The sequence below is a fragment of the Mustela putorius genome, unplaced genomic scaffold, assembly GCF_011764305.1.
Source record: "Mustela putorius furo isolate JIRA1106 unplaced genomic scaffold, ASM1176430v1.1 tig00000228_pilon_pilon_pilon, whole genome shotgun sequence".
NCBI classification, from domain to species: domain Eukaryota; kingdom Metazoa; phylum Chordata; class Mammalia; order Carnivora; family Mustelidae; genus Mustela; species Mustela putorius.
The window spans coordinates 11,928,679-11,943,499 of NW_025421322.1; the positions used below are offsets into that span (position 1 = coordinate 11,928,679).

Below are 14,821 nucleotides of genomic sequence, written 5' to 3' on the forward strand. Positions count from 1 at the left end.
AGCTTTGTATGTTGGTGACAAATCCAAAAATAACTTGTAGGTAGCCTTTTTCTATTGGGTACTGTCATCACCTTTCACTGGGAATAAATTTTGCAACACCTGTGTTCTTTAGGATATCCTAAAAACAATGACGATATTCACATTGCTTTAAACTTATACATTGAGGGAAGTTACAGTCATGTGGTATAAAACCATTTTTCCAGAGCCCTTTGTAGCAGTCCTCTCCTCAGATTTTTAGCAGGATGTTTGTTTCTTTAACATGATGAAATATTAGTAGAGTGCATATCAAAACCACTAACTTGATCTATTTTTCATGGGTTTAAAAATTTATAACTTCATTAGAATTTCATATTGACAAGTAATGAAAGGTCTTTTTAATAGAATATATTGGTAGATAGGTGTCAATAAAGGATTTTTGTGAATAGATGGTACTTAAAATGTTTATTTCCTCTTTATGCTTTAGTTATTTGAATATTTTATTCAGCAGTCAGTGGACTTGAAGTTATTTTATATGTAACCTGATCCAAGCTTGTGAAGCCTGTGTTGTGAATAATGTTTGGAGTCATAATAGACCCAGTTTTAAGAATGCAGTATTTACTGATTGTTCACAGGCTGCTTTAGAATTTAAGCCTTTGTTATTTGTATTTAAGAATTCAGCATAGCAGGGCGCCTGGGTGGCTCAGTGGGTTAGTTAAGCCTCTGCTTTCGGCTCAGGTCATGATCTCAGGGTCCTGGGATCGAGCCCCACGTCAGGCGGGGAGCCTGCTTCTCCCTCTCTCTCTCTGCCTGCCTCTCTGCCTACTTGTGATCTCTCTGTCAAATAAAATCTTTAAAAAAAAAAAAAAGAATTCAGCATAACAAGTATTTTACTAATGAAGCTGTTTAAATTTTGGGAATAAAATGTGTAACAACACTAAAATTGTTTTAAAATTATTTTCAAGCATTGTTTTAAATTATTTTTAATCATTTTTGTTTTAGCTAAGATGATATATTTGACTTTTAAAATTGATTTCTCCTCTTCATATTTTTCAGCTATGCTAAAGCAGCCTTTTGTTTAGAGGAGCTAATGATGACTAATCCACACAACCACTTATACTGTCAGCAGTATGCTGAAGTAAGTGCTTTCAAAAACAACAGGTGTACATGATTTTATTTTTGTTGGTGTTAGGTATTATTTTGGAACTAAGAATACGTCTTTAAATGAGGCACATATTTAAATATGTAAGACATCTGATGAAAACTGTAGGTGTAAAAGTTTACATTTTTAATATTATAATGGGAATATGGCTTTAAAAATAAAAGCGCTTATATAAAACAGTGAAATTCTTTGTATTTTTAATTATGTATTTTCTTTCCCAGTTAAGAACTAACCACAGTTGTTACCATTTAATGACTTTTGAGACGTTACAGTGATTGCGATTTTTAAATCTATATTCTAGGACATTTATACTAAGATCAGTATTTTTGGAAGTAGGAAGTATTTATCTTACTATTAAGAATTATAATACAACTGAATGCTCTAAGGTTAGAAGCATTTCATTAATAATAAATGTCAAGGTGACTAGTAAAGGGCAACTCTGTGTATGTAAGTATAGATTTAGAATGCTACTAATAGAAAATACTAAGTTGTGAGGCATTACCAAGGCAGTTGAAAAGAAATTATATTGGTTTTTTTATTGATAGTATTTTGTTTTAAAAAATACTCTGTGATCTTAATGTTCATAGAATAGGTTTTTCAGGGAGGTTATGCTTTAAAATTTAGCTTTATCAACTTTAAGATGAATTCTTTTAACATCTTTCATTTGTTTACAGAGTATCTGTTTCAGTTACTAATGCCCGTGGTATGATGAAACGTGCTGTATTTCAGAGTAGTAAAATAAACAGGTTACAGCACTCTGCGATTTTTAACAGGTTAAATATACCCAAGGTGGACTTGAAAACCTCGAACTTTCAAGAAAGTATTTTGCACAGGCACTGAAACTGAACAACAGAAATATGAGAGCTTTGTTTGGGCTTTACATGGTGAGTAGAGGTGCATGTTTAATGTTATTTTATGAATTCTGTCATTTAAAGTCCATTAAATATCCCATCCAATCACTTCCCTCTGTTTGTATTTTATTGGTAAGCATATTTTTTTCCTCTAGTTAAAAATGAGCAAGAGGTTTTAAGGCAGTTTTATCTTTAAATGTTAATACATCCTATTTGACATTTTATTATTTTATTATTAATTATTTTATTTATTATTATTTAAAATATTTTCTATGCTATCAAAATTTAAGTCTGTTTTTTATGAAATACTAACAGATACAAAACTATATTATGTATCTTAATTGTTTTGATATTCTTAGATTTATGCCCAATATGTATTTCTTACCTTAAATTATAATTATATGACATAGTTTTAAAGTATGCAATAAAAGACATTAGCAAAAAAAATCTCTACTTTCAAACTAAAATTTTTCTATGGTACAAAAAAGAGCTTGGAAATTGTGGGAAGCGTGTAATTAAATATTTCTGTGGTTTATGTGTGCCAAGTGATGAACTTAGAAAAAGAGCTATGGGAAATAGAGCTTTAAAATATACATAGAATGAGCCCCTTCCTAGAGCCAGAAAACTTTTTTCTAATAGGCCCGTTCTTTGAAATTTTAATTTATTCTGGTCTTTTAAAGGACTTTGCGATTAATATCTTGTTGAGGCTCAGTGAAAAAGAATTGATTGTAGAAATAGAGGCAGGAAGAACTATAAATGAAATAATTTTTAGGAAAGCAATGGCAAAATGTGATTAGAAAATAGTTCAAGGAATTTCAAAAATTTTCCTGGATCTACCAGTGTCAATTGTAGTAGGTTGTAGGTGTGGTATAGTAGTGATGTTGTCTCTTTTTATCAAATAAATGAAAGACTAATTTAAAAATGAATAACAGTAGATTAGTAATGATATTTTATACATAACACTGTGCTGGGCATTGTTTTGAACTCTATTTTTATTTTAAATCATTAATTCCTTATATCAGTTATTTGAAAACATACTGTTACTACTACCATTTCATAGAAAGTGAACCTAAGACACAGTGGTCTAGTTAATTTGTCAAAAGATGAACACAGACTTACTAAGTGATTGAGCTGGGATATCAGCTCAGTCGGTTGATTGCAGAGTCATTCTTAATTACTTCATTTGCTAAAATTCATACCAAAAAAGTGACATTAAAGACATAGACTTTTAAAAATAAGATTTGGGCCAGTAAGTTCCTAAATCCTCATTGCCAGAGGATGGAGTGGGAAAGAATCTGTAACACAGGCTAGGTATAAAAGAAAGACTTGATTTATTTTTTTTTTTATAATGACACAGATGAATCCTCTTAAGAATAAGATATATTTAAATACAAGATTAAAGATCTTCCTCTCCCCAGAAATATAGTATATGCTTAAAAATTAGTATATAATTTTGGTGGTTTACAGATTCCTTCATGGATCCTAGATTAACAATCCCTTGTTTAAGTACATTTTTTAAAAGGAGAGAATGGATCTGTCAAATTGCCGTGATTCTAACTGGGGCTGTGGAACATAGTGTGGAAACTCTTGGTAAAGTGAAAAGAGAACTAGATTGGAAGTGAGGATCTCTTTCTATTTTTAAAGCTCTAAATAACTTGATTTGGTCAAGTCAAATCACTAGTAATGGACTTAAATTTTTTTTCACCTGTTAGTGTCGGAAAATGCACTAAATTATTTTTGAGATTCCTTCTTACATTAATATTCAGTAATTTATAATTCTGACATTGGAAAGCTGAAGCAATACAGTAATAAAGAACTAGAAATCATAATAAAAAATAATAATGACCTTCAATATCCTATAGTATTTAAGTGATATCCTACAGTATTTAATTTTACCTTTAAGAGTTGTGGTGGATAACTAATAAAATTAATTTAGATATTTAAGATGCTCTTTCTCTTTTTGTCACTTTGTATTTTAAACTATGTTTTCATTTTTAAACACTAATTTCATTCCACTTTGTTTTTAAAGTTGTTTTGGTATTCTTTGCTATCCCTTGCAGATATGAGCCTTACATGTTTTTTATTTTTTATTTTTTTATTTTTTATTATCTTGGCTAGAAAAAAGGAATTTAGTTTTTGATGTTTCTTTTTTGTTTTCAGTCGGCGAGTCATATTGCTTCTAATCCAAAAGCAAGTGCAAAAACAAAAAAGGACAACATGAAATATGCTAGTTGGGCAGCTAGTCAAATAAACAGAGCTTATCAGGTCAGTACTGATAGTTTTATATTATATAGGTTAGTTAATATATTTCTTAATTGTTTTTGTTTCAGCAAATTAACAAAGCCAAATGTCTGTCATTGAACTTGTATTCCTTTGGGTCTTAATCTAATGTATTTTAACTGTGTAGAACTAACATGTAGGATCACTTATTTTTTTCTTTTTTCAAAAGCAGTCCATTACTATTAGATCCCTTAAATAGCCTTACTATCTGGAAATTTCAGTAGTCAGCATTTGACAAATAAAAAGTGATTCTAAAAATCCAGAAAAGGTAAACAAATTGTGCGGTGTACTTTAGAAACAAATTGTGCAGTGTATTTTAGGTGTGTTATATATTAATTAGAGTATCTCAGGTAATTAAAAGGGAGGAAGAAAAGCCTAAAAGTAAACTAGCCAGACTATATAAAAAAGTTTTTGTACTCTGCTTACGTGTCAGATCTTATCTGAAACTTCTCCACTCATTTCTCAGTTTTTTGAAGCTTGTCGCTGGGAGATTCTTCAGAGAGAACGCATAGCAAAACAATATCTTCTTACAGACTGCATGTTGATAGAATTGTCTCTCTGTAGTCTTTATATTTGAGGGATAATGTTGGTTTTTTATACAACCTTTGGCTTATATTTACTTAAGTATCTTAAACATACTGTTTCATTGTGTTTTAGGATAAGATACTGCTGTTAAGAAGTCTTATTCTGCCCTGATTTTCTTTCCCTGAGTGACTTAGACTTTTTGTCTCGATGTCCAAAGGAATTTTTTCTTTATCATTAAAATTCAGTAGTTTTACTACAGTATGTTTTATTGATTGTTATTGGGTCAGTTTTCCCAAATATACAATAAACCCATTTAATATGTAAATTTAATCCTCTTTTAATCTGTAAAGAGTTGCTTTTGTGTTAAATATTTTTTGTTAGCCTAAATTTTTTTCCCACGTCTCTAATTATAAGTTTATTGGATTTCCTTTCTCACCTCTTTACATTGTCATTCATTTTCTTTCAGATCTTTTTTGTTCTTTTCTTTTTTTTCCTTCTGTATTAATTTTTTTATGGAGTTAATCTGTATTCTCTTTTTGTTGTTGCTGTTCTCCTTGTTTAAATCAGATAGTTTTTATTGTGGGGGGGGTTTGGAGTGAGGGCGTCAGAGATAGGATAACTTTCCCAGCTTGTCTTTTTATGGCTTCCATTTTGTTTTAGAGAAGCTAAATATGACCTTTCTGTATGCATGGTCTTTCTCAGAATTAGTCTGGTTCAGAAAGATTTTGTCTTCTGCCTTCTGTTCTACTCTTGGATCTCTGTAGATCTTGAATTTTGAGGTGTTGCTCTCAGCTTGAAATGTTGCATTTTGTTGTTAGTTTTATTTATTTTATTCTGGGATTTGCAGCCTGTGGAAACCCCTATCTTCCTCTTATCTACTCCTTTCTCTTATCTGAACCATCTTGCTTTTTTACCCCTAGTGTTTCTGCCCTGTTCGGTTTGGTTTCAGTTTCTGGTGATTATTCTTCACTGTGAGGTTTTTTCCCTCCTGGAAGAGGGTGTTTGCTGAACATATTAGAGATTTTGAGGTTGTAGACTTGTTTAACCTCGTATTTGATTTAGAGCTTTGAGACTGTCCTGGCTTTGCAGGCCATTTGCAGAGTCATCAGTTCATACTGTTTTCATTTCTGTGGCTTGTAGAGGACTAGGTTGTACATCCTACCATACATACTCCTATCATACAGTCGTCAATCTTTTGTAGATATTGTCACTGTTGGTGATAAAAACCACATTACAGGGCTTGGGAGGATTACCTCTAGTGTAGTTTTTTTGAAGATGTTCTCTTTAGGCTTGTTTTCTGTTATTTTGTTTTTGGTACTGTTTCTTTTGTTTTTGTGCTCCTGATTGGAGAAGGTTGGGGAGATTAAAAAAATTTAATTTCCACATGATCACATTATTTAAAGTCACTTTAATGTATTTTTATTATATATAATTGAGGATATTAGTTCTGTTGGCATATTGTGAGTCACAATATTTATAAACAGCTAGGCTGTGCTTCTTCAAATGCATTTACTTTGAGATAGCATAGATTATAGTAGGGTTCTACACGTAATAGGTCTAGAGCGTGTCTTTATGTGTGTGTGTGTTTTAAAGATAAGACTTAGATAATAAATAAATGTTATAATAAATAATAAAAACTAATGTAATGGTTTACAGGCTACATCCTTGTTTTTTAAGCTATTTTTGAGAAACAATTAGCAGGTCAGAGAGTGCTTTTTTTGACATGGCATGAATATATTTTTAAAATCAGTTTTTATTACAACATGCATAGAAAAAAGAATCCAAGTCATAAATATACATTTTAATGAATTATATGAGGTAAATATACCCAGGTCAAGAAATAGAAACATTACAGTACTCCAGAGCCCTCATAGTTCATCCTCTTAATTTCTGTTTCTGTTAACCTCAAGAGTGTTGATTGATAATCCCATAGTCTTGGCTTATTTTTGATTATGGTATCATAGTATATTCATTTTTGGTTACTCTATTTCATTGTTATGTTTATTTATCCCTCTTTGTGTCCATAGTTCATTCATTTTCATTGTACTATAGTCTCTTGTATGAACATACTACAGTTTAGTCAGTTGTTGATAGGCATTTGTGTTACTTTTGTTTGGGACTATTTTGAACAATACTACATTGAATGTTGCTGTGTAGTCTTTTGGTATAGATGTACTTCTAATGGGTGTATACCTTTGAGTGGAAATACTGGGTCATAATTTGTTTTCCATATTAGTTGTTTATAGTCTCACCAGCCATGTTTGGTAGTTCTTGTAGTTCCACATCTTTATCAATATTTGGTCCTATCAGTTTTTATAATTACAGCCATTCTGGAGTATGTATAGTATCTTGTAGTTTCATTTTGCATCTCCCTGATGACCAGTGAGATTGAACATTTTTTCATATGTTTATTAGCTATTTGGATATATCTTTCATGAAGTCTCTTTTTAATGGGTTTATGACTTTTTATTTTTTCAGTTTTCTGATTATGAGCTTTTTGTTATATGTGCAGTAAATTTCTTTACCTTCTTATTTGCTATTTCTCTCAAATGATATTGATGTATGAAAGTTCTAAAGTGAAATATCATTTATATTCTTTAATGGAATATAAATGAAATATCATTTATATTCTTTAATAATGTTTTGTATTGTTTAAGAGGTCAGTTGGTACTCATAGTCATACAGATAATTTTGTGTGTCTTTAGAGGTTTTTTCCTTCTACTTTTTGTATTTAGATCTACAGCCCATTTGGAATTGATTTCTATGTAGGAAGAGAAATAAGGGTCAGTTTTCCCCCAAGTAGCAATCTAGAGAATTTCTGTCCATTTCTGTATTCTGTCATGGGTCCCATGTGTGGAAGTTAGTATTACCGTGTAGGAGTTAAGAGAAAAATACAAATGCTGGATCCATATTGTCTATGTTCAGAGTTTGACTCTGACACTTATTACTACTACTACTACTACTACTATTATTATTATTTAGTTTCTTTTTTAAAAATTTTATTTATTTTTATTAACATATAATGTATTATGTGCCCCAGGCTACCTGTCTTTGAATCATCAGGCTTACATAATTCACAGCACTCACCATAGCACATACCCTCCCCAGTGTCCATAACCCAGCCATCCTATCCCTCCCCGCTCCAACCCCCAGCAACCCTCACTTTGTTTCCTTAGGTTAAGAGGCTCTTAGGGTTTGTCTCCCTCTGCGGTCCCATCTTTGTTTCATTTTTCCCTCCCTACCCCCCATGACCACCCGCCCTGCCTCTCAAATTCCTCATATCAGAGAGATCATATTCTGACATTTATTATTTATGTGATTTTGGATAAATTATATACTATCTCTGGGCCTAGCCTTTCATCTGCAAGATGGACACACTAGAAGTTTCTGAGGGATAATTTTCACTAAAGGAATGTCAGATATAAATGTCTGCAGCTATAAATGCAGTTTTTCACTCTCTTCTCAGTTATTTTCTCATGTGAACGATTGATCATCTACCCTCACTTGTTTTCTCTTTTCATTTCAGATTTAAAGCTCTATTCAGTATCTAAATTCAGAGTTTAGTTTTGTTTTCCTTTCTCCCGGTCTCTTCAGTAATACAAGGACAGACAAGTACACCCTTCCCTGCCTTTTGAGATGCACCTTATCACGGGACATGAACCTATCATTTTAGTATTTTAAACCATTGTTCATAGGTCTAAGCCTTGTTCTTTAGTACCCTCCCTGCCATTTACCTCCCTGCTGTTCCTTTTTTTTTTTTTTAAATCTTGCCTTAACTAGATCCATTCTTTTACACTTATTTTATAAAGTCTCAGTGTTCTTTGGAAGGAGCTCTAAGAGTGTCACTGGTACTCTTCAGTATTTGAGTTTTGTATCAGAAACTCCTTAGTCCACAGCGATGTTTTGCACATCTTTACTGAAGATATGATTTGTCTTCTCTTGACTCTATAGGAAAGGATCGAAGAAAGAACTTTTGCCAGTTTCTGTAATTTTAGATACCACTGCAGGAAGACGGCACATCTCTCAGTTGGTCTTGTTAGGTTTCTCTATAGCAACACCAATACTCCTCAGCTAAACCCATTATGCCAAATTTACTTGCCCTTAGGCACCAGTAACAGGTTTTAAATAAAGTTTCTTTGTGCTTTTAAAACTTGTATATTCTGTGCTTTTTCTGTAGAGGCTCTGGGTTCTTTCTGTGAATCAGATTCCATAAATACTTTTATTCGTTACCTTTTGCTAACTTAGTGAGTTAAAATAACAACTTATTTATGTTTGATTCTATAGGTATGCTGTTTGGCTTGGGCTAAGTTGAGTAATTCTGTTCGTCTCAACTGGGCTTATTTATGTTTCTGCAATGGTTATGCTGGTGGTTGATGGCCTTACTTAAATATCTGACTTTGACTGTCAGCTTGGAGTGCTGGGCTTTTGTGTTTCTCATTTGGCAGCCTAGCTTGGACTTAACTCATGTGGTGGTCTTAAGAGTTCCAAGAGTAGCAAACAGGCAAGCTCCTTTTTGAGTTTCTGTGTCACATAGAGCTAATTTTCCATTGAGCAAAAGCAAGTCACATGGTCATCCCAGATTCAGGGGATGTAATACTTCACCTTTTAATGGGAAGAGAAATATGTGGTCATTTGGCAATTTATTACACTACTGTAAAGCTCTATAGTTCCACCTCCTGTTTTCATTTATTTTTGCCTTTTTCTCTTTATCTGCTTTATTGAGGGATGATTTATAGACAATAACATGCACAGGTTTTAAATGCACAGTTGAGTTCTGACAAATATATACTTCTTTCTCACCATCACCCCATTCAAGATATGCAGCATTTTGGTCACTGCAGGAAGTCCCTTCTGCCACTCTGTAGTCAGTCCGTCCTGACATTGCAGACCAGGACTGATATGATTTTTATCACTATAAATTAGTTTTGCCTGTACTAGAATTTTATATAAATGAGATCATAGGTTATGTACTCTTTTGTGCCTGGCTTCTTTCACTCAGTATAATGTTTCTGAAATTCATCCATTCCCTGTTCCAATTTATTTATCCTAGTACTTCGTCCACCCATATTATTTTCCACAAATTATGCAAAGGTAAATTGTAGCCCAATTTCTCCCACTTATCACAGTGGATAAATTATTGATCTTTGAATGTGATAAATAAGTTTTTATTATTTGAGTGTGCTTTCTGGTGAGTTTTCTTTAGGATCCATAGGGAGTTATGAAAGAAGAATTTATTTAAGTAAAATCTAACTGTATGAAAACAAAAATGCAGGATTTGTGATTAATGTGGAAAGTACAACTTTCAGAGATTGACATTTTAGTAATTAGGTAAATCTCTGGGATCTAATTGATAGTTTTATGACTCATGTCTAGGCATATAAACAAGTATAAAGTATATTATAAATACTTCTTATTATAATGTTTTTCTAAGCATTTGTAAATTAGAGAAAATGAGATTTTAAGAACTGGTTTTCCTTCTTTCTTTCTACTTAATAATGAAACAGAATATGGCTACTACTTGCTCTTCAATTAGGTAATTGGTTTAGCATGTTCAGTATAGGCAGGCAAGTTTGATTAATGCTCATGAAAAACTTTAATGTGAACCTACTCACAATAATTTTCCAGATAAATGCTTCTTTAGTACACTGTTAAATTTGTCTGTGCTAGCAATCCATATGTTATTTATGATTGCAGAGGTGATTCTGTTACTATCCTTTTGGGAAATGGAAAATTAAATCATGATTTGAGGGAAAAATAGGATTCCGGCTTAATCAGTTAAATTGCCGTATAATTCTGGAATAGACAAAATAATTGCATGTCAGACAAAATTTGAAGTGATAGATTTATATTTCCAACTTTCCTTTTATTTGTTCTGACACAAATAAGTTTGGTTTATTCTAAACTGCACTGGTTGTCAGTAGTGTTGACAATCTTAGGTGATTTTTAAAAATTTGCTAATTAAAAAAATTACAGATTATATCTACTACTATTATGTTTAAGAACAAATCAAGAAAAGTACTGTATTTTAAAATTCCGGTTATGACTTCAGCTCTACAGAAAATTTTCATTATTCTGTTTTGCTAATTAAAATATTGGAGTAAATGTCACTATGTGGTATCCTATTTTGCTCAGAACCATCAAAGCTTTTTCTTAGAATTAGACCTTTAAGTATCTGATTAGGACCATTCCTGTTTACTTTGGATAGGCAGTAGTAAAAGAAAGGGCTTTCTGTTCTTGGTAAGTCCTTGTGAAAGTGAATTTACCAGCTGGATAGTAGTAATAACACACCCCACATCCTTTGGTCATCTTGGAAAATTATGAAAAGGCAGAGTTTTAAATGTTGTGTTGTTATTGACTGTATTTTATTATTATGAATTACATATTTAGCATCTGAATTCCTTGAATTAGTAATGTTTTGTGAAGGGTAAAGTGATCTTGATTCTTATGAAAAGCTTTTCTCTTCCCCTGGCATTTCTTCTAGAAATCTCCTTTATTTACTCTATCAAATCAAGAGTCAACCATAGAAGCTAATGGTGTAGGAAGTAGGAGAATCATAATGTTAACCTGTAGCCAGAAAGGTCAGAGGCAGGTTACCAATTCCTGAAGTCTGTTGCTTCTGTGATTTTACCTGTGCTTGATCACTTAATCTTTCTCAACAGGTCATGAGAAGTTTGCCAAATTAAGTTAATTACAAAAGAGAAGGAACACATCATAAATCAGTTGCTAAGTGCTTAAGACAGCATTGGTATTTGCAGGGAAGATCAGTCACTAGAAAATGTATTGAGTGCTTAGATGTTATTTTGAAAATACTATATTTTGCTAATAGCAAAAGTTAATCAATACTTTAACTAGGGCCTTATGGAATATAGATATTTTCATAATAAACCTTCTCTTAACTGCATAAGGAACAGTTATTTAGTAAATCTATAATATTCAGTCAAACTGATAAATGATGAGAATAGTCAGTCTAATTAGAAAACCCATTTTAAAATCATCATAGGATGTTCAGCAGTGTTTTTCTTACTGATTATGTGCACTATATTTAGTATGCCATGAATTTGGCTTTTAAATATGCAAAGATACCATTTTTAATCCATTGTATTTTGTTTTCAGTATAAAAGCCAATCCCAGCTTGGTTTTATAAAATAAATTACAACTTCATAAATTAGAAATCATATTTCAAAACATGTTTACCTCATTTTAATATGTAGCATAGAGTTTTATTTGACAGTTCTTTACTGTAGAAACCTATCTTGTCAACTCATAATTACAGAAAAATTTTAAAGATTGTGACTGACTTTAAATTTTAGAGATGTGCAACTTTAAAATATTTAATAGAAATTACATTTACATTTTACTTTAGTTGAAATTGTAAACATTTGTTTAGAAGAAGTAGAAATGATTCACATTTCTACAGAAATATAAATTTCACTTATAAATTATGCTTTTTATTTCATAAAAATTTTCTAGTCAAAGTAGATAGTTTTAAAATCAAATTTATGTTTTTGTAAGTTACCACACTACCTAATGAAAATGTAAACCCCAAATATAGAGCATTGGTGAAAGAAATTCAAGACAATACAAGCAAAATAGAAGAATATTCCATACTCATGGGTTGGGAGAATAGTAATTGTTAAAAGGTGCATGATGCCCCAAAGCAGACTGCAGATTTATTCAGTCCCTATCAACATACCAACAGTATTGTTCACAGAACTAGAACAAATAATCCTAAATTTTTATGGAACCATGAAAGACCCTGAATAGCCAAAGCAATCTTGAAAAACAAACAACAAAAAAAGCTGGAGGTATCACAATTCCAGATTTCAAGTTATATTACAAAGCTTTAGTAATCAAAACAGTATGATACTGGTATAAAAATAGACACGTATATCAGTGGAACAGGATAGAGAGCCCAGAAACAAATCCATGTTTATATGGTTAATTAATCTTTACCAGAAGAGGCAAGAATATGCAATGGGAAAAGACAAACCTTTCAACAAAATGGTGTTGGGAAAACTGGTCAGCCACATGCAAAAGAATGGGATGGGCCCATTTTCTTACACCATACAGAAAAGTAAACTCAAAAAGCATTAAAGACCTGAACGCGAGACCTGAAACCATAAAAATCCTAGAAGAGAGCACAGGCAAAAATTTCTCTGACATTGGCTGTAGCAATATTTTTCTAGATAGGTCTCTGGAGATAAGGGAAATAAAAGCAAAGAATAAAACCCAAGTCCTGTTTTATTGAAGAAAAGATATTTGATTCCATGCTAGTGATAAAATAGATAAAGTTAACTCTCGTTAGCAAAGTGAAGGTAAGATTGTGATTTTGAACCTGCCATGAAATTGAACCTAATTGCATTTTTTTTTTAAAACAGTTTGCAGGTCGAAGTAAGAAGGAAACCAAATACTCTCTTAAGGCAGTCGAAGACATGTTGGAAACACTGCAGATCACCCAGTCTTAAGGTTTCAAACTCTTAAATTTCACAACTGCACAATTGAACTTACTGGCCTATGACTTATTTACTAAATGCCTAGTGCTATTTATATACTAATTTTTTGTTAAGAGGGCAATTGTAAAGAATGTTTATATAAACCTAAAAATGCCTTTTATTCCTAAGCAGGAAGATGGAGAAAGTCCACGGAAGAGAGATTTAATAAGATTCATATTGATTGTACATCATTCTCTTCATATCACACATATATAACTTCTTTTAAACCACAACCTGATGTAGAAATCCCATAAATAAATCATGTGATTTATTAAACTTGCATCTGAAGATTCTAGATTCTTTTTGTTATACTCAAATAGTGATATATTTTTTAGAATTCAGTTTCTAGTCAGTTCTTTTTTGTTTGTGATAAGAAATACATAGCATGCGTTGCTGACAAGGAAAATGTTGGCAGATTATCTCTTTATAGTGTCAAGATTTTTGCTGTGCATTCCAGTAGGCTGTTGTTTTATGTCCTGTAATGTTACTCTGATAAATCTTTCTTAATAATGTTCAGTAATAACTGTAAAATTTTTGTTTTGCTATAGGACATAATTGAGATTTTTGCTTATAAAAAGCTTTAAGGTTATGTTATAATGCTATAACCTTTATGAAAGTTATTTATTGAACATTTAAGTATTTCACATAAAAGAATATTAAGAGAAAATAGACAATAGGGACTTTAGAGGTTTCAGTGGCTGAGTTATTTTTACTTAGGGAAAATAAGAAAACCTAAACTATCCTTAGGACCAAAATGTTTACAATTCTCATATTTATTACTCCTTAGTAGTAATAAGAACTTCTTTTTCCTTTTTCTCTTTTCATGATAAACAACCACTATACTACCTTCAAGAGTATTTTTCATGTTTCAGTAGAACAGAAAGAACTTTGAGACACTTTGAGAATTTTGTATTGTTAGTAGTAGTTAGTATGTAAATTACATGTTCTATGTGTCACATACATGTATAATTACTTATATAAATATAAATGTTTAGTTAGTTTACAATAGTAGACAGGAACTCCTGCATATTTACCATTGCTGGATTTAGACAAATAGCATTCATGGAGAACTTGACAGCCTGGAAGTCTCTAGGAAGAAAACTGTTGTCAGTATCGATTATTTAATCTTTTGACTAACTCTGTTAGTTTATTCTCCACATCTGGCCTCATCGTTTTATTTTGCAGTCTTTTTCATTTTTCTGCCATGAGAATTGAGCAGATGTAAAATAACTTTCCCCATATAAAGGTAATTCTTATTAACAAATCTTTGTTATCACAAGATGCACTCTTTTTTGCCAGTGAATTTAGTAACTGCATTTTCAACATAATCAGCTGTCTCAGATTTGTTTGTTATAAAGTGCTCATATATTATTCCACTACTTTCTTACCTCAATCTTCTATCAGTCACTAGGGTAGTGTTTACTTTAGGAATTATATTTGTGTAAGGTAGTGCCTTGTATAATAGTTACCTAAGTTTCACTTTATTTTTCTAATTTTTACCTGCTTGCCAGGAATTTTTTATGAAGTACATTGTT

The 14,821-nt window shown here is 31.7% G+C and overlaps 1 protein-coding gene across 1 annotated transcript in view; it reads left to right on the forward strand.

Moving 5' to 3' along the window:
* The window catches only part of EMC2 (ER membrane protein complex subunit 2), a 42,532-nt gene extending 28,964 nt beyond the window's left edge, over positions 1-13,568 (forward strand). The window contains exons 8-12 of the mRNA XM_013045213.1: positions 1,033-1,114; positions 1,912-2,022; positions 4,150-4,254; positions 13,173-13,260; positions 13,416-13,568. Of these exons, the coding sequence (XP_012900667.1) occupies positions 1,033-1,114; positions 1,912-2,022; positions 4,150-4,254; positions 13,173-13,259 (385 nt within the window). The 3' untranslated portion in view covers position 13,260; positions 13,416-13,568. The remainder of the gene's footprint in view (positions 1-1,032; positions 1,115-1,911; positions 2,023-4,149; positions 4,255-13,172; positions 13,261-13,415) is intronic.
* The last annotated feature ends 1,253 nt before the right edge of the window (positions 13,569-14,821 follow it).